This window comes from Branchiostoma floridae, chromosome 12 (genome assembly GCF_000003815.2).
Source record: "Branchiostoma floridae strain S238N-H82 chromosome 12, Bfl_VNyyK, whole genome shotgun sequence".
Taxonomy (NCBI): Eukaryota; Metazoa; Chordata; class Leptocardii; order Amphioxiformes; family Branchiostomatidae; genus Branchiostoma; species Branchiostoma floridae.
This window is the reverse complement of record NC_049990.1, coordinates 11,994,863-12,012,972: the sequence shown is the minus strand read 5'-3', so window position 1 is coordinate 12,012,972 and position 18,110 is coordinate 11,994,863. Positions and strand designations below refer to the sequence as shown.

The 18,110-nt window shown below is 40.0% G+C and overlaps 2 protein-coding genes and 1 long non-coding RNA gene across 5 annotated transcripts; all 3 read left to right on the top strand.

Moving 5' to 3' along the window:
* The first annotated feature begins 490 nt into the window (after window positions 1-490).
* On the top strand, window positions 491-2,682 carry LOC118426988 (sulfotransferase 6B1-like). Its single transcript, XM_035836623.1, has 6 exons — window positions 491-650; window positions 780-979; window positions 1,183-1,315; window positions 1,712-1,809; window positions 1,948-2,101; window positions 2,573-2,682. Exons 1-6 carry the CDS (start codon window positions 491-493, stop codon window positions 2,680-2,682), a joined length of 855 nt encoding a protein of 284 aa, XP_035692516.1.
* A 1,862-nt stretch (window positions 2,683-4,544) lies between these two features.
* LOC118427425 (ferroptosis suppressor protein 1-like) lies at window positions 4,545-11,081 on the top strand. Of its 2 annotated transcripts, none has more exons than XM_035837224.1 (8): window positions 4,545-4,836; window positions 5,794-5,986; window positions 6,629-6,867; window positions 7,314-7,406; window positions 7,641-7,749; window positions 8,396-8,545; window positions 9,741-9,941; window positions 10,395-11,081. In XM_035837224.1, exons 2-8 carry the CDS (start codon window positions 5,809-5,811, stop codon window positions 10,547-10,549), a joined length of 1,125 nt encoding a protein of 374 aa, XP_035693117.1. In that variant the 5' UTR covers window positions 4,545-4,836; window positions 5,794-5,808; the 3' UTR covers window positions 10,550-11,081. The 2 variants fall into 2 exon arrangements, with proteins under 2 accessions (XP_035693117.1, XP_035693118.1); XM_035837225.1 differs by lacking the exon at window positions 4,545-4,836 and adding an exon at window positions 5,336-5,354.
* A 1,477-nt stretch (window positions 11,082-12,558) lies between these two features.
* LOC118427427 lies at window positions 12,559-14,328 on the top strand. Of its 2 annotated transcripts, none has more exons than XR_004832516.1 (5): window positions 12,559-12,770; window positions 12,957-13,125; window positions 13,282-13,447; window positions 13,666-13,748; window positions 13,959-14,328. It is a non-coding gene; the product is annotated as an uncharacterized LOC118427427 (long non-coding RNA). The 2 variants fall into 2 exon arrangements; XR_004832515.1 differs by having other exon boundaries at window positions 13,944-14,328.
* Window positions 14,329-18,110: the final 3,782 nt, after the last annotated feature.

The following is an 18,110-nucleotide window of genomic DNA, read 5'->3' as shown; positions in this document are numbered from 1 at the left end:
ATCTGTTTTCTTAGCGTAACAAAGTCGAATACCGTTCACCTCCCCTCCCCACAGCCATTACTCTACTCGTGAAATCGACATTTTCTTCTCATGGACTGGATTTAGAACCCGGTGGAGAAATATGAAATGACCAGGGTACACCACACAGGCAGTGTCCTTGTCCTTTATTGTGTCCATGACGCTGAGTTCTCTATGTCTGCTCGAACGTTAAAACAATCGGGAGGGAATTAAGTCACAATATCTGAGAACGGTTGAGAGAAGGTCCCAAAGAATTCGGCGATTGGTTGGTAAATATCATAGATAGTTGCGAAATGATTATTAACACATGATTGTAACATGGTCATTCACAAAAATATGTTCTCATTGACATGTATACATAGTACATCGTTCTTCTTGTTTTAAATCAGCTCATATCCGAACATTGTAGTTAGTCTGCAACGATATGGTCAATGAGAGTAATGTTTATCTTTTCGGTGTTACTGTAATCAGCATGGCATCATCTCAACAAGACCACCTGCCCGAGGGACCCTACGAGGAGTACCGGGGAATATTGTTCCCAACAGCGCTAATTCCAAAGGAATGCCTGGAGGCGATGAAGACGTTTGAAATACGTGACGATGATGTGGTGATAGTGAGCTATCCCAAAAGTGGTAGGTTCCGCTACAAAAACGTTGTCAATTAGCCCCATGGAGTACATAATATAGAATTTAAAAGTTGCTCTGATCATGAGCATTTGTCATGATGACAGAAATATCATTAACTGACGTATTTTCTCCAAGGTACGAACTGGATGTTCGAAGTTGTGCATGAGATTCTTGGTGGAAAGAAGGAAAACTCATCACCAATGGAACCTGAGTTTTGCCCTCCAGGTCAACAGCCACACTACATCCAGCTGCGTGAGACTCCATCTCCACGTCTAATGTTTACTCATCTCCACCCGAAAATGGCTCCTCCAGGATTGGCAGCTCCAGTCAACAAGGTCAAGTCCAGTGTCGACATTTTGTTACCTCAGACATCCATTATTTAATTTGCAAACCTGGTGATTTATTAGCCTCCAATTGCCTCTACCCCAAATGAGGTTAGGTCGAAGTAGTACCTTGAAAAATATGGCAGTAAATAGAAATAGTGAAGGCCATATGGTATCTGAATATTGTTCTTTAACAATGATACTATCCTCTGCAGGTAAAAACCATTGTCCTGCTGCGAAACCCCAAGGATGTTTGTGTATCGTTCTACCACTACCTACAGAAAAGTCCGCATTTGAAGTCCCCTGAATCTTGGGAGCAGCACAACAAGGACTTCTTTAATGGAAAAAGTGAGATTTTGATCAGCTTAATCCAACGCATGTGCCGTATTGCAGTTATAAAATTTAAGACCGTCACCCTCAGGCAATATCATTTTAGATTTCAATCATAAGTCCCCATTAGTTAGAAAGACACCATATCTCGATCGTCATTCAATGTTTATGAGAGGAAGATTCAATGAAGTCGCCGTACCTGCCCTTTAATTAAGTATTAACCTGCGTGTGGTATAAAACTTTGACAAATGAGGACTTAACCAAAAGCGGAGTGACGATTGTCATTTTGAGTGCTAGTAAATTCTGCACCGATAGCTCGGCAAATGACTTTGCTGATACAAGTATCAGATTCTGCTCCAGCTAACATGGAGTTTATTTATTGTAAAATGGAATATCAATACTCTTTCATTGCAGTGCCCTTCAGTGGTGACTACTTTGATCACGTGCTGGGCTGGTGGAAAATGAGGGATGATCCCCACTTCCTTTTTGTCAAGTACGAAGATATGAAAAAGGTAGAGGAGGCGTACGTTATTCTGATACATTTAGGGAGAAACAAATGATGAAAGACTCCTAAGAAATTCAAATACAAGAAATATCAATACCTTTAGGACTATCTTTGTCAGTACCAGCACATTTATACTTGTTTGCAGGATATTCGTTCGTCAGTGAAGACCATAGCAGCCTTCCTGGAGAAAGAACTGACCGATGAACATCTGGCCCTTATCCTGAACAGCTGCAGCTTGGAGTCGATGAGGAAGACATTGGCGGAGTCTGATGCCTGGAGAAAGAACATTGTTAGGAATGGTAAATAAGCATTGTTTTTGTTCTAAATTCTACTTCTCGGAAACTTTGCATTACATTTATTTTTGGTCAAAACGATTGTATAGAAATAGTCACTGTGGTCTTTTCTCAATAATAAAAGTGTATTTGCGTACGCCAAAAAGCCACGCGTTACTCAATCAACTGGATGTGATTTTGGAACCATATATATCCTGTTATTTGTCGAGTTACTGCTTTTTGGCGTATCTTATTACCTTGATGTCTAACCTTCATCGATGTAACAAAAACGTATCTTAAAGATCTTATCTTATTTCATACTATTAACCCTATGAAAGAATGTGAAGTGAAAGACAATTTGAAAAGTATTGTAAAATCATTTCATCAAATATGCGGCAACGCTAAGTTAGTTGACTAGTGTTTATTTCTGGTTGAAGTCATAAAGACACTACACAAAGGGTTCTTGTAATATTTCTACTTCACTTTCTGTCACCCAAGGTATGGTCGCAGATTGGAAGAACCACTTCTCGGCCGAGGAGAGCGCCAGGTTTGACCAGAAGTACCGTGAACGGATGGCGGGAACAGGACTGGAGTTTGACTTTCAGTAGTGGGCCAACTATAGCTCGTAACGTTACTTAGAAAGAAGATAACTATTATCAAAAACAAAACACTGCTGAGGTAGCCACAACTCTAAGAGCTCAGCATGGAAATATGTCGCTTGTTTGATCTGAATTACATTTGGAATATTCTAGGATTTGTCAGACCAAGGGCGCTATAAAGTTCTTGGTCAGACTTGGATTGAAATGAGCTAATATGTAGTTATATAATCTGCAGGCGTACGATTCCCATGTGGGTTATACTTAATAGGCCTAAGAAAAAAAGTTGTGTTTCCGGTTTCCCGACCAACCCTTTACAGCAAAAACATGCCAACCCTAATCTCCAAGCAGATCCTATAGTGCCATAAGATAGTATCAAAGCTGGCCAAGGAGTATAGCCGGCCAAAGGGCGGGAGTCAAACGGGCACCGGGATCTGCTTTCACCGAAGCAGGGAGGAGCATTTCTATTCAATAATGCATATGGTGTGCTTGCCAAGTTGGTATTAATTGCCCTTCTTCCTGTTTGATGCGAACATTCTACATTTGTACAATGATGTGCATGGGTAACTGAATTTGTCCGAATAAAGATATAAATTGATCCTAAACAAAGCATTAGCACCACGAATCTTCTTTTTGTTGTTAGTATGGCCACAGGGAGGGGCAGTGAAACACCATTATTGAATAGAAATGCTCCTCCTAGTGAAGGCAGATGCTCGTTTGACTCCCTTTGGCCGGCTATACTCCCTGGCCAGCTTTGATACTATTTTATGGCACCCCAGGATCTGTTTAGTGGATATTAGCCAACCCTAGTTTTGCCAGGTCAACCAATGAAGCGCTGGCAACAAATTTAAAAGGGATATGAAAATTTCCATCCGACATCTGAGTAATGAAAATTTTGTAGCGTCGTTTTCAAACATGTTCACCCGCGACCGATGAAAAATTAGTACAATAAAAAATTTTGGGTGTGTTATGTTTCTCTGTACCAATAGAACATGATGTTGAAAATGACATTGTCCTGATGCATTTTTGTTTTACACTGCTACGTTGTTAAACTGTATTTTTTGGTATCACTTGGGCCAGACACTCACAAGAGAAGAAAGGAAAAAGAGAGTACCTCCCTACCGACCCTACTTTTTTTTCAGGGCCATGATAGGAATTCCTATCATGGCCCTGATAAGATAAACTTTTCTTTTCACGAGGCATTATATTGCGTAACGTTGTAAGGCTAGTTACTAAAAACAATATTTATTTGATGGAATTTTGATTTGACCATCTATCATTTTGTACAACAAAGTAGGTATGAAGACACCAAACTCGAATTTTGCATGCTAACATAGAAATTGGTTGTGGGACTGCTTTTATTTCATATGCTAACGTTAAATGTTATATCCCTGGGTTTGACTTCTTAATAGAAGCATGCATTGGAAGGCGACGGGACCTAAGGATTAATCAGTTTGGGAATGGAATCCTGATCCTGGAGTTCCGATTTCTGCATTTGAAAAATGCCTTCCTTTCGGTACTGTTTTATCAGAGCAAGGGGGGCTTTGCCCAGTAATTTATAGGATAGAATAGGTCAGTGCGAGGAAAATGCTTGAATGAATTCATCGCCCATTAGGAATGCAGGATGGTCACTTTAAAAACGCCTGGGGTATTAAAACGAAGCTCTCAGCTCAAAATAACCACAACAGGATATCCGCGACACATGTGTGAATAAACAATTCTTGTTAGGCCGCTATTGCACACCCAATCCTTTCCCATGTAATTCAGGTTCGGATGCGTTGCAAAGAATTTAAAGTTTAAAACACAATTTGTGAATCGGGTCTGGAGTTCCAAATCCGGTCAGAGTTGAAGCGACCGTGTGGACGTTGACCTTTAAGGCATTCGGTTACAAGCGCCGCGAAAAATGCAAGTCATCGTATATCACATGAGGTAACAAGATATAATCCTAATCTCACCATGGCTGGGCGCGACCTTGTCTAGGCCCCCAAACATCTACTAGATAGCGTTTGGATTTTCAGTAGCACAGGAAGAAGTCGGTTTGATTCGGAGAAGAGGTTATGGTCAAATCCTGGACCTTGATTAGCACAATAACATCGTTTGCAGGCCTGTCACTCAATACCGCAGGTAACGCTTAGGTGATCCAAGGTCAAGTAGCAACTAAAATCGGTGAGTATATCCAATATTTTAGCATTCAGACAATTACGGTCACGACACATTTCAGTAATTGTTATCATGTAAGAGGGAGGGTCTATAGAGATATTTAATTCAATGTTATAATTCTAATCCTATAAGCCTCTTGTTGCTAACTTCCGAGCCTTAGTAAACATTTCTTGTGTTCTGTAAATACCCGAATTTCCCTGTACGTGATGCAACGGCTTTGAATAACGTTAGTAGACATCTTATACAATGTCATGTACTCTCAAAATAGAATTAATTATTAAAAGGTTCTTGCCACCTGTTAACTCTGCATCAGCTATTATCGTATCAAACTTAAATGACATGTTTAAGAGGTGAATACACCAAATATACAGTAGTCAGTAGTAACGTTAGTAGATTAGGTCAGGTCCGGCTATAGGCACCTTCTTTATCTAAACAACAATCTTTTTAAAAATCTGGCAACTTCAAATGCATGATTAATCTTGGGCTAAATTCTTTACGTTAGCAAACATCTGGCCGGACAGAAGGTACACAATGTATCAGGTGACACGTATGGTGTTCTCTATAATATAAACAAACCACACAATGGATTTTCCCTCTCTCAGAGTTTAGCGTGTGTAATTGATGTCAACCTTTAGTATACACACTGAGTACTCAGTGGCATGTAGATCGCTATATGAGATCGCTCTTTAATTTGACACATCAAAATTGTATCACGGTAATATCGTACCTTTTGAAGATTTTAACATTTTTGTCACAGTGGTATTCAATGTATTCTGCCCGATTTATTGCATAGCAAAGTGCATTGTTACATCTTAATTTGTGTCTATTTCAAGCTACAGATTTATACAAGAATGTCCTGTACACACAGGGCCATATTTTTGGCAACGCCTCAGGGGAGGGAACTGTTTTACATGCACATATTTAGCAGAGTCTTACATATACTTTTATGTTTGTTTTACATAGGAAAAATAATCCAACATGGGATCAGGACCATCTTTGCTCCACCGTGAGGACATCCATGTAGTGATTGTGGGGGGAGGCTATGCCGGCATTCAGCTCGCCAAAAGCCTGAAGAACAAGGCTAGGTTCACCTTGATTGACCCCAAGGAGATGTTGTACCACAATGTTGGGGCTGTCAGGTCCTGTACTGAACCAGGTTAGCGTTTTTCTCGGGCCATTTTTGTTATCTTGGTAATCTCCAAGTAGATCTGCATTTTAATAATAATAAAACTGTAGCTACCGGTTATTAGAATCAAGACTGAGTGCCCTTATATGCATGGACCTTTGATATGTTTGTTTAATGTTACGTTGTGATGCAATCAATCTCCAGGCTGTTACAGATTGGCACGACCCTCCCACCGCGTTCGTCTCAAAATCAAGATATATATTGGAAAATCCTTATGCAGTACTACCAATATGTGTATTCCTTGATTACAATACAAAATTTATACTGCAAGGACTGGGGCACAACAAATTTCTTATAAGTGCTTCACCATGACTGAGTGCAGGAAAATCCTCCATGGCACACTGTCTTGGCTGTCAGATACAATTTTTTGCCCCCGGAAGATTATGATCATACGAAAGCACGTGAAGGGCTTAATATATAGTGGTCCTACATTTATGTAATATCTTCTTGTTGAATCAGCCATGATGTACAGGTATATCTGTTTTGCTTTTATGTCTGATTAATCATCATCATTTGTATGATGATTATTATATAATTGGATGGTTTAATTCAACAGGAATGTTCTGATGTATGGAATATAATAATCATTGTGTTTTGATTTTCTTTCTTGAGGTTTTGCCAAGAGGATCCTGATGCCTTATGCCCCGGTCTTTGGGCAAAACTTTAAGCAAGGCGCTGTTACTGCGATCAATGCTGCTGAGAAGACAGTACTGCTCTCTAGCGGTGAGACGGTGAAGTACAGCCATCTCGTGCTCGCGACCGGCTCCACTGGGTCCTTCCCTGGAAAGTTACCAGATGAAATGATCACAGCTGCAGAAGTGACGCAGAAGAGTGAGGCAGTTCTCAAGCTGGTAATCATAAAGAAACATTAATTTTCACAAGGGACTGCGGTTTCACAATATTCTCGTTAAAATGACACTGTAGTACGCTATTTGCAATAAAGAGGGCACCGTAAAAATAAAACCATCTCAATTTCAAGACTTGGAGCAACAGAAAGTATTGAAATATTATAACGTAGGTCCTGGAGTAATTTCCTCATTGTCTTGACAGTTATATAACACAACAACAAGTGACTGTAGGTAACATACTCTGTGACATATTTGCGGTTTCTGCCGCGTCAGTTGGAACAATATAATACATAATATGCCAATGATAAGGACAGTCCAAGACAGACAAATTTGCTCTGTCACTGGACTCAACCTCTGGTAACACGAGCAAAAACATCAAATATCATGCTCTATTATGCAAATTCATACGGTGATGTACCCCTCAATTGTTTATGTCTCATGTTTTGCAGGTGCAAGGAGCAAAGAAAATTGTGATCATAGGAGGAGGGGCCGTGGGTACAGAGGTAGCAGGGGAGATAGCCACTGACTACAAGGACAAAGAGGTATGGTGTAATTAGATTACAGAATTAGAAAATTTATTGCTTTATCAAAATGACTAGAAGTTTAAGAGTTTTGTAAAGGTCTATCTGTCCTAAAATCAAACCAAATATGACCTATATTGAGTACCTTTTCTACCAGTACTAAGTGTTAACTTTGTGTCAGTTAAAATCATGATATTCTTAGTATTCTACAGTATTGTTGAATTGTGATTAGATTCTAAAATTGATGTTTTTCAGGTGACGCTGATCCATCCGCGTGACAAACTGGTCAATGGTGAATCCAGTGATGCCTTTCAGAAGAGACTAAAAGAAATCCTGCAAGGGTTGGGTGTCAAGCTCGTGTTGGGTAAGCTTCAAGTCTGTCAGAGATGCTAATTCAGTACCATGTAGATTGGAATTATTATGTTCGGATTAACAGCATTGGATTTTGTCTTCAAAAACACAAAAGGATGCTTAATAGGTAAACATATATATTAGGTGGATGCAAGGGTAACAGCATACAAGTGTACATGTACCAATCTACCCTCAAGACATATCTAAATGTTTTCTTTTTCTCAGTAGAAATGTCTAACAATTAGTCTCTTGTATCCAAAACTTACTCACGCCTTGCTTCATAGTCATTTCTGCAATAACTCACCTGTATACCGTTAATACAATGTACAGTGATCTACTTGATGACCATCTATTTGTCTTAATCCTTTAGTACATTGAAAAGAATACTGTAAATGCAGAAATGTCCACAGTGGATTAATGTTCGCGGTTTTCGCGGTGACCACTTCACCGCGAACTTAAATCCACCGCAAACATTTTTCTATTATGTTATTAGACTGCAGTCTATGGTGCTACCGCAAAAATAAAACCACCGTGAAATGTCTTTTTTTCCGCTACCGCAAAATTAAATCCCCGCAAACTTAAATGCATTTACAGTATGTGCTGCCACGGTGCTTTATGTCAATTAGTGATATGTACTTTGTATTTGTTCTTATCTTCAGGTGAAAGAGTAACCAACCTAGATGAGCTGCCAACAGACAGAGTGGAGACAGCTACAGTCATGACTGACAAGGGGACAGAGATCTCAGCAGACCTGGTCATCCCGTGTACAGGGCTCAAGGTCAACAGTACGGCCTACAAGGACAGTCTGGGTAAGACTTTGCCAATGCTAGTTCACCTTTATCTGCGGCGTAATCTACATGTGTATCAGTTGTATGTAACAACAGTGTATTAACAGGTAATCAAATACATGTAGATGAAGGTGGGTTTTAAATTACAAAATTTTCAAAAATTTCAGTTTGAAACTACTGTCTGTTGACTTCATGTCTCAAATTCAAAATACCCTGGTTTTCTATACCATGGATATACGTTACTCCACGGACAAATGTGGTCTAGCGATAACAGAAAATGTGCACTTGTCAATGTGAATCCCAGGTCCTGACAAACTAGCAAAGTTGATATATAAACCAGAAATGTCATAAGTGTACATAGGAAATAAAGCATACATAAAGCGCTAGGATTGGGGTGGTAATAATAAGGGGGTGCTGGTGAGATTTAATCTCCAAGCAGATGTGATGGGATATCATGTCGTTTACTATCTACAGCTGTAAGTGAATTTAAGATAATTGGTGTACCATAGGATCTTCCAATCAAACTTCTGCTTGAAGATAATCAAGATTCAATTCATATATTCTACTTAGAACTTATATCCTGTTTCTTATTAGAAATATCCAAGGTGCATATTTTGTATGCCTGTCCTTGGTGCTGAACAGCAGTCATACAATGAAACAGTTTTGAAGTGTTGTCCTTTATCCTAAACACCAAATATACAGCAATATTGTGCTATTGTCACAGTATGAAGACTATGAATGGTGTTCATAACCAGGAACAAAACTTATTCATTGTATGTTCAGCACCAAGGACAGACACACAGTGAGAGAATGACACCTTAGAAAACTCTAATAAAGAAAGAATGAATGAATCTTGATCATCTTCAAGCAGAAGTTTGAGTGGAAGATCATCCAATTAACTGGCCTCTGGGTTAATCCTACATTTACTCACACCTGTTGCTAGTAAACATTATGATTAGTTCACCCTCACGAGTCACATTATGTATACGTTATTGCAAGGATCCATTTTTCCTACCTGTTCCTTACACCAAGCTTAGTCAAAGTAGGAAGACTCAGACCAAGAGTACTCTCAAGTCGACTGTATTCTAGAATCCCATGTGGACATCTCTACTTGACCAAATTGGTTCTACTTGACCTCCTGGTCATTTGGCTTTTCTACTACATTGAATGGGGGTGTGCTTTTTGGGGTTCTTACATTATCTGCATTGCCTTCCAGCCTCTAGTATGGAAGACAATGGCTGCCTAAAGGTCAACAACTTGTTCGAAGTGCAGGGAACAGAGCGAATTTATGCCATTGGGGATTGCACCAACATCCCTGAGACTAAGATGGCCTACAGAGCAGGCATGCATGCGGAACTGTTGGCTAAGAACATCCTTGCTCAGGAAACTGGAGGGACCATGAAGGAATACAAGCCAGGTGAGCAGCGCCATCTGGTATATTTTTTGTGAACTGCATTTCATTGATTTTTGATGTCATGGAAATTCATTTACTCAACATACACATACCCCCTCCTTGGTGACTTGCATTACATGATATATCTGGATTGTAGAAGCTACCTCATTACATGATATATCTAAATTGTAGAATCTATGACATTAACTGTAGACATATTAGATACATGTACATTGACTTGTGTATTGTTTAAATACTTTTAGTATGCTGAACTACAGTCTACAAACGATATTAAATGGACTACAGGTTTCATTCGTTTAATTCATAATGGTTTTAGAACCATGCAGAAAGCGTTCATGAGATATGGCATTTGGATTAGTAATGTTAAAGTGGTGAGGGGGGGGGGGGCACAAGGAAGAAAGCAGACTGTATTATGTATTTTGGAGATCATGCTATTCTGTTTACTGCTTTTTTCAGACCCTTTCATCATGGTGGTGTCTGTTGGCCGTAAGGCTGGGATAGGACAGAAGGGTTCGTCTCTTCTTCCCGAGTTCATGGTTAGGATGCTGAAGAGCAGGGACATGATGACTGGACGGTACTGGAAGGAGATGGGACAGAAACCTCCCATCTAGACTAAGTTTGTTCTCATGAAGCTGCTGTCACTCCAATTAAAGTGGATTCATGCGTGTGCATATATTCAAGTTTGTATGATGTCCGTATGGAAGTCTTAGCCTCTACCAGGCTCCACAGGAAGCTGGAAATATAATTATAGAAATTCAACATCATATACCTCACATTGAATGTATCGCATGTGTGGGCCTGGCTGTACATTTGGCAAACGCTGAGTGCAAACTCGCTGCCATCTAAACTGTATTTGTGTAACGTTTGACTTCATAATTGAAATACCATGTACAAAATGTAAACAAACGAATGAAAGACAACAAAATATACAAAGTGTAACTTAGTAAGAGAGGCTTTTTGTCAACATGTGAATTTATTGATTGCTCTGTCAAGCGCCGAGGTCACACAATCGACAATCTTTAGTTTTGCTAGATGGTAGCTCAAAAATTGCCCCAGAGACTAGAGCTTAATTGCTATTTTCCCCTGAAATCTACGCCAATGACATTGGGGACTTTCGAACTTTCAAATCTCTTAAATCGTGCTGTTGAAAACACAGCGACTATTACTGCTGAAAATGTAACCGAAGGTGATCGCTCGTCATTTTTTTCTTGCCGTGTAAAGGGTCTTATATATATGAAGTATCAGCTGTCCTGTTTGGTGTCTTGGTGTTGTCATCTTTGATGACAAAGTTAAATTACGATATTGTGGTGTTTTGCTTACATTCATTTAATGTTTTCAAATTGATAGTGACAGGAAGCAAATGTATTGGTTCTATACATTCCCATTATACATAAACTTTCTGTTATAAATGAATGTATATGGTGCTGTGATTATTTTACACTTACAGTAAGGGTACATGACAATCTATTAATTAACAAGTAACGTTTATATGTGTTAAGGAGTATTTATTGTATCTTTATTAGGCAGACTAACAGAACAAAGAAAATATGTTACATATAATGTTATATACAATGTAACATGTATATTTAAGAGTGTTGAAAATTGGAGAAAGGGAGTGAGAACCGGTTCAATCCTAAAATGTATTCATATTGCTCCTTGTGTATCTGATTAAAATGCTTGTTATAATAGATGTGTCTGGCCCCCCTCATTTAAATCAAAGGGAACCGGAGATGCTTATCAATATTACTGTAAATGCATTTAAGTTTGCTGGGATTTAATTCCGCAGTAGTGGGAAAACAAGACTTTTCGCGGTGGTTTTAATTTTGCGATAGCACCCTGCACTGTAGTATCTTAAAGCCCTGTAAAAATGTTCGCAGTGGTTTTAAATTCGCGGTGAAATGGCCAACGCAAAAACCGCGAACATTAATCCACCGCGAACATTTCTGCATTTACAGTACCTTTCATTACCTCCTTAAAAAAATGTTTTGGTGTGTGCGTGTATGTGTGTGTGTGTCTGTGCGTGTGTGTGTGTGTGTCTGTGTTTGTGTGTGTGTCTATGTTCCCATATTTGATTTAAGGTCAGCATTGCTGTTGAGCCTCTGGATGGATTGCAATGGTATTTTGGGCATGTATGCAGGTGTTTGGAAGACAAAGGACGACTTTAGGCCCCTGGTGTGTACTCTTGGTACTGCAGCAGAACTTCTATCCAGAAAACTTACCTTCGTCGTAGAATCAGCTAGCTGTTCTTAGTAGAGCCTTTCCCTCCCGACCATTTTCCGAATTCGAGTCACGGAACTTGGACCTATGACTCACTTTCTCAACAATTGCAGTATTGTTATAAATCGCTAGTATCACAGGTAGGACGCTGTGGGTTGCATTGCATATCTATTCAACGATTAATCTCATCAGCAGAGGTAGCCAATGATGGAAAGTGCATTTTTCTGACCAATGATAGGGGAGGATTCTCTTTATGGACCAACCACAATGCAGTCTTTACGCATCAACCAATGGTGCCTGCGGATGTTTGATTGCTTGGCCAATCGTAGGCCAGTGGTAATTTTTGCACCTGCGTTGGGCACACCTTTGTTAGTCTGTCAAGACTATTGTTTTGTCATTTGCGGTCAATTGTTCAAGCTAGCAAGACCGCAGCTGTGTCTTCTCACGGGCTCGCACGCACCGTAAGCCGGAATGTCTTCCCTCGGCAAGGAAAGCAAGGGGCTGCCGCAGGGAGAAGGAGAAGGTCACACGCGCAAGGTCCATCACGAAAGTATCGGGCAGATGTCAGCGGAATCTTCGGGCCCATCAACAAGGAGACCTGAGGCGTTCTAAACGGTGAGACCGACGACTGGCTGTGCTCAGTATTAGCCGTGTTGGTATTATTTGTTAGTAAAGAAAGACAAGTTTTATTGTTCATTTCTGCCCCGCTGCATGAAGCAGTTGACTTGCTGTTTATTAGAAGTGTCCAGTTCTAAAATTAAATTGTATATCACATTCACACTTACCGTTGGAAAACTATAGGCCGAAACGTCTGGACGCGACAAAGGAGGCGAGGACTCCCGTCTGGATATGGCGAGTGTCGACGATACGGGGACTTCACAAGGTACGGGGGATATCACGAGAATCTCTAGTGCACCTTGAGACGACCCCAAGTGTTCAAAACGATTGACCGACGGCAAACGGTGTGCAGGTATTCAGCTATTTGTGCAGTATAGTGTATAGACTGACAGTATACGTAGTCTGTATTTTGGGTTCCAGTTCAATCTGACAGCCTTCCAATCTTTGTGTTTGTTGCAGCAGTAGTGCACGTGAGCTGTGACTGATATATGTTTCTTGTCTATTACAGCAATGCCGTGCTAAGGGTTAGTAAAGATAGACAAGGGAGGTGCCAGACGCAGCAGTGAAGAGGGAGACAGCGGTCTTGGCGGAAGTCGTCTCGGTGCTCCTCCTCGTTGTGGGTTTCCTTGGAGTCTTCCTGAATGACATGCAGTCATCTCAAATCATTTGTCAAGGTATACAGGCTTTACATTTACGTCATACGTACGCTGAAATCCAACATGGCGCAGATGCCGTCAAATGAAAAGCCGGTATTGTAATACATGTAGTAGTCACCTCGAGAACTTCCAATCATCGTCAAACCATGGAAAATTTTCGGTAATCAGATCTGTAAAACTTAATGCCATTTGATTGAAATGTTCTGATACATGGTATATTTCTGTGTGTATCATAGGACGCATGGGGAGAGGACATTCCGAAACAATACTAGTTTGTATTTCCACCATCTCTACAATGACTTCATGACGGCACCGCAAGGTGAGCATTACTGTCTTGTAATAGCAGGTTCTGTTTATTAGCATTTAGCTGTTATCCATATGTATGGCCTTGTCTTCAATTGAAAGTACATTGTACTTAACTATGACATTGTAGTTGAAGGTTTGGCCCTTCACACATGTTTAATGTATTTTGGAGGTGTCCAATCATGTCACGTGCCTTTGTCCATCCATTTAGTCTTGCTTGTTGCAGCTGATGCGTGCGTGCGTACATCCTGGTCATGATGAGGAACCTAAGGGCATTGGAGGAACCAGCTTGAAGACAAGACAACTTTCGTGGTGGGACGAATCCGTGGCCAGAAAGCTGAGAGGTCGTGTTCACGCCCTATCAGAGGATCTTGTGTGAGGCAAGCCAAGAATGATAGGTTTTTCATATTTTATGAGTAGGCGATCTAAAGCTGTTTCTTGAAGTTCTGTGAGTAGGCGATCTAAAGCTGTTTCTTGAAGTTATGTGTTTATGTCGACTCTTTGGATTCTTTCGCATTGTGTTGTAATTAGTTCATGCGCAATTTGTGTTAGTCTGTATAGACTGTAGACTGACGTAGTAGGTAGAGAGCGTAAAACATTCGCAGAATTGTACTGGGACTAACTTGTCATTGGCATGATGGGAAGTTAATCATTTTTGTTTAAATTTTCTATATATTTAACTGAACGTGCGATTTCTTCTGTCTGTTTGGGGCATTGTCGGCAGGGATACTTGCAATCTCTCGGTCGGTGGGAAGGTGCTTGAGTATGTTTGTTGATATCCTGAGCGATGTTGTTGGTGGGGGGTTGGGGCGTTTTGTGAGTGACGGCTTCTTTTGCAAGCAAAGCTTTAGTCAGTTTTTGCGGTGTGCAGCCCCGATGTGTAGCTGTTTCGGTTTCTGTAATTGTGTTGAAGGCCGGGATTGTGTTCGGAGTTACTGTGAGGTTCAGTCCTCTGGAAAACGGGGACTTTATTAGTTTGGTTAGTTTATGGCTGCTTGGGTTCTTCTACCGCCTGTCGTCTTTTCTGCCTTGTGTGATGGTCTATGGGTCGGGAACCTTAGACCATTGCACAAGCTGCTCTTTGTCGTAATCTTGGGTCCCGGACCAAGACGACGGCACAGGGACAGAAAGGAAGACAGGTGATTGAAAATCACAAGTTGTTATGAACGAACAAAATTAACGAAGTCTCTATTCTCTAATGGACTGAACTTTGCAGTAACTCCGGATGCAATCCCGGCCATCGGCATAGTTACAGAAACCGAATCAGCCATACATCGGGCCTGCATACTGCAGAAACTGGCCGAAGCGATGTGTGCAGAAGTAGTCACTGCTCTCAAAATGTTCTAATCAACCACTAGTAACATTATTCAGGATGTCAACAAAACGTGCTCAACGCCTTGTCACTAACCACGAAATTTCGATTCTCCCTGTTGACAAAGTCACAGATGGACAAAGGGGATTGTAAATTCAGTTCTAAAAAGCTCCAAATTTAACATAACTAATCATTCATTTCCTATCATGCCCCACCAGTAAAATTTCTCGTGTGAAGAAATAAACTTTCGATTGTCTAAATTATTCTATGCTTACTTAGTAGATGAAGCACTTTTTAATGACTTGAAAACAACGCATAATGCAAAGTGTACAGCTGTACAGTCATCATCTTTATCATGTTAAATACCTGTTTTGAAGATTTACTGAGTGTTAGACAGTCTTTCCTCATCTGCCTTGTCTTTGATTGTCTTTTTGGAAATGTAATGCATTTACCGGATTGTACATGCACTGCTTATCCATGTTAAGTAAAGTGATAGTTTTGTGCTCAACTTGATCCTGATTGATTATTGTATTTTAGCAACCATTTGTCAGCACACTCCCCAAACATGTTGGGTTTCTCGCCTGTGTGTTCCTGTAGTCCAAAGTTGATTTCTATGCTGCAGAATAGCCACACTTGTAAGGTTTTTCTCCTGTACGAGATCTTATTTGCTGGGAGAAGCTGTCCTTTACCCACCCTCTTCACACATGTAGGGCTTCTCACCACTAGTACTAATTTGCTAAATGTCTGTGCAGCAGAACACTGAATAGTCGCACTGGAAACATTTTGTTATAAATGTATTGATTGTACATGCATCACAAGGTGTCTGGCAATAAAATGACTGTCTTGTTTTGCGTTTTTCTTTAGATCCTCAGTGAATCATCTTCAGTGAATGAAAGTTTTTGTTTTCATTCAGCCTAATGCATTTCACTTATTTCGCCTGTATTCTGGTACAAGACTGGCCACCTTGTCCTAGAATGGAAGCAAAATACATGGATACGGGCTTTGAAAGCAAAATTCTTGTATATTTTGTAATATTTACTAGTAATCCATGGTTATACATCGTATTCCTTTTGTCTATATACATCATATAACGGTTTCAAAGTAACGTTATTTGGTGTGTACTTGCAAGCACAGGCAGTAATCATTGTACTTTAAGTAAGTTACTTTGGTATATCAAGTAAAATTAGTGTAATGTACTTGTTGACTGACTTAGTAAGCCCATGTGATGACGATGTGATGATGTTAATGTGGAGGTAACAATGTATCGTTGTAGTTGTTACATTTATGCAGGGTTGGTATGTACACTTTTTACATTGTATTCCAGCCTCAAGTTTAATTAAGTTGAAAATGAACGTGGATACCATCTAGATATGCTTCTACATATTAGTCAAGTACAGTGTTCTGGTATCTAGACAAGTCAAATGTTGCTGATTGTAACCATATAGATATGCCTGTAATCGGTATTTATATTATTTCCGTTTTGTATCTTTTATGCATAGCTGTGACTGAAAGTCTTTTGTTCTCACTTAAAGCTTTTTGTTTCATGTATTTTGCGGCTATTCTAGTACAAGTTTGGCCACCTTGTCCCAGAATGGCGGCAAAATACATGGATACGGGCTTTGAGGGCAAAATTCTTGTTCGTCTGAAGTAGGCTTTGGGTATGTATGGAGATGTTTCTGACTTTGAGATACGACCTATAAAGTAACAAATTATGCTCCTTATACACAAAAAATGATGATGAATAAACAGTTTTAAACCATGCGTGTTTGCGTTATCTCGCATTGAATTTGTAAGGGCACGAGTAGACATTTCAACAAGTTAACTTGTTTCATATAACGTTAGACACTATCTTTATTGGCATAATAAATGGGCATAACAAATGAGACATGAGATGTATTCATAATTTCCATGGAGTTATGAGGTCTCCGAACTTTTTTTGTTTTGTTTGACTCCACCCTTCTATTTCTACAAGGTTAGACGTATTGAGAATGTATGGGATATATGGTTGTGTACTTCGAGAATCACAGAAATACATAGACGAGCCCCAAACAATACTTTTCTCTTACTTCAGCTCCCCACAAAACAATTCCTAATCTGATCAACTCAAATATTTTTGTTTAATACACTAAGTGGATATGATGTCTGACATGTCTGTTTACCTTTGTCTTGAAAATCGTCAGGTTATACCCATCCAGGAACCAATCAAGAGGAAGGCCGTGTCATTGGTATCGGATTAGTGATTCGAATTTAGATTTGTACCTACCAGTGTTATATAGTCGTACCGAGGCCGTGTCCAGTTGTCATAAGTTGTCAGCACTGCCATCATCATCATATCGATCCGTGCCAGTACTGCAGCCAGGTCACGGCCTCCTCGTTAGCTTCTAGTGGGTCGACGTCCTGGTTGGAGATGCCATTTCTGGGTCAGTGGGCGTCGGGAGGTCACCAGGGTTGACCGAACGTCCCAGTTCCTAGTGTCAGCAAAGAAACGTCCAGAGGCTTTTTGATCGCCATCTGTGAGGTATGGTTGTCTTTTCCTTATAATTATGTTTGACAAGCTTCATTCACTCCAAAGCTGATTTACTCAAGGTAAGAATTAGCAATCAAACGAAGTATTGGTGTACATGTGTAACGTTACATAATTTACATGGAGCATCTTGGATGTCTGTGTCTTTTACTATATAGCGGTTACCGTATGGCTTGTTTGTCATTTGAATGAAAAATCTAAATCCTACATGTCTACGCTCTTCAGCTAGTGTGTGGGTAAAATTGTTTCTACATGGATCAGTTGCTGTTGCTATGTATTCTAGGATTTAGGTTTTGGTGTAATGCATGGAGCACACGCAACCATGCAAGACTGATTTTTCCTTGTTTGTCTGATGTAAGAGGAGACCTGTTTTGTAAGTCTCCAGGGATTCGCAGTTAGGTCGACTTACACAACAGATACAAATTCATGCCTTTTGTCCACGTCTTCTTTTGATCAATTTTTTGCCAAGTGAAGACATTTTTTATTTGTTTTCTTGATTCGTATTTTTTTGTCATCTGAAAGTAGGTTGTACAAAGTGTAGC

What these genes read in the sequence shown, in the direction of transcription:
- LOC118426988 (XM_035836623.1), top strand. Translation starts at nt 491, where the DNA reads ATGGCATCATCTCAACAAGACCACCTGCCCGAGGGACCCTACGAGGAG. An exon ending in TGGCAGCTCCAGTCAACAAG is followed by an intron (nt 980 to 1,182) that starts GTCAAGTCCAGT and finishes TATCCTCTGCAG; the next exon opens with GTAAAAACCATTGTCCTGCT. An exon ending in AAAGAACATTGTTAGGAATG is followed by an intron (nt 2,102 to 2,572) that starts GTAAATAAGCAT and finishes CTGTCACCCAAG; the next exon opens with GTATGGTCGCAGATTGGAAG.
- LOC118427425 (XM_035837224.1), top strand. Translation starts at nt 5,809, where the DNA reads ATGGGATCAGGACCATCTTTGCTCCACCGTGAGGACATCCATGTAGTG. An exon ending in GGCCTACAAGGACAGTCTGG is followed by an intron (nt 8,546 to 9,740) that starts GTAAGACTTTGC and finishes ATTGCCTTCCAG; the next exon opens with CCTCTAGTATGGAAGACAAT. An exon ending in CATGAAGGAATACAAGCCAG is followed by an intron (nt 9,942 to 10,394) that starts GTGAGCAGCGCC and finishes TGCTTTTTTCAG; the next exon opens with ACCCTTTCATCATGGTGGTG.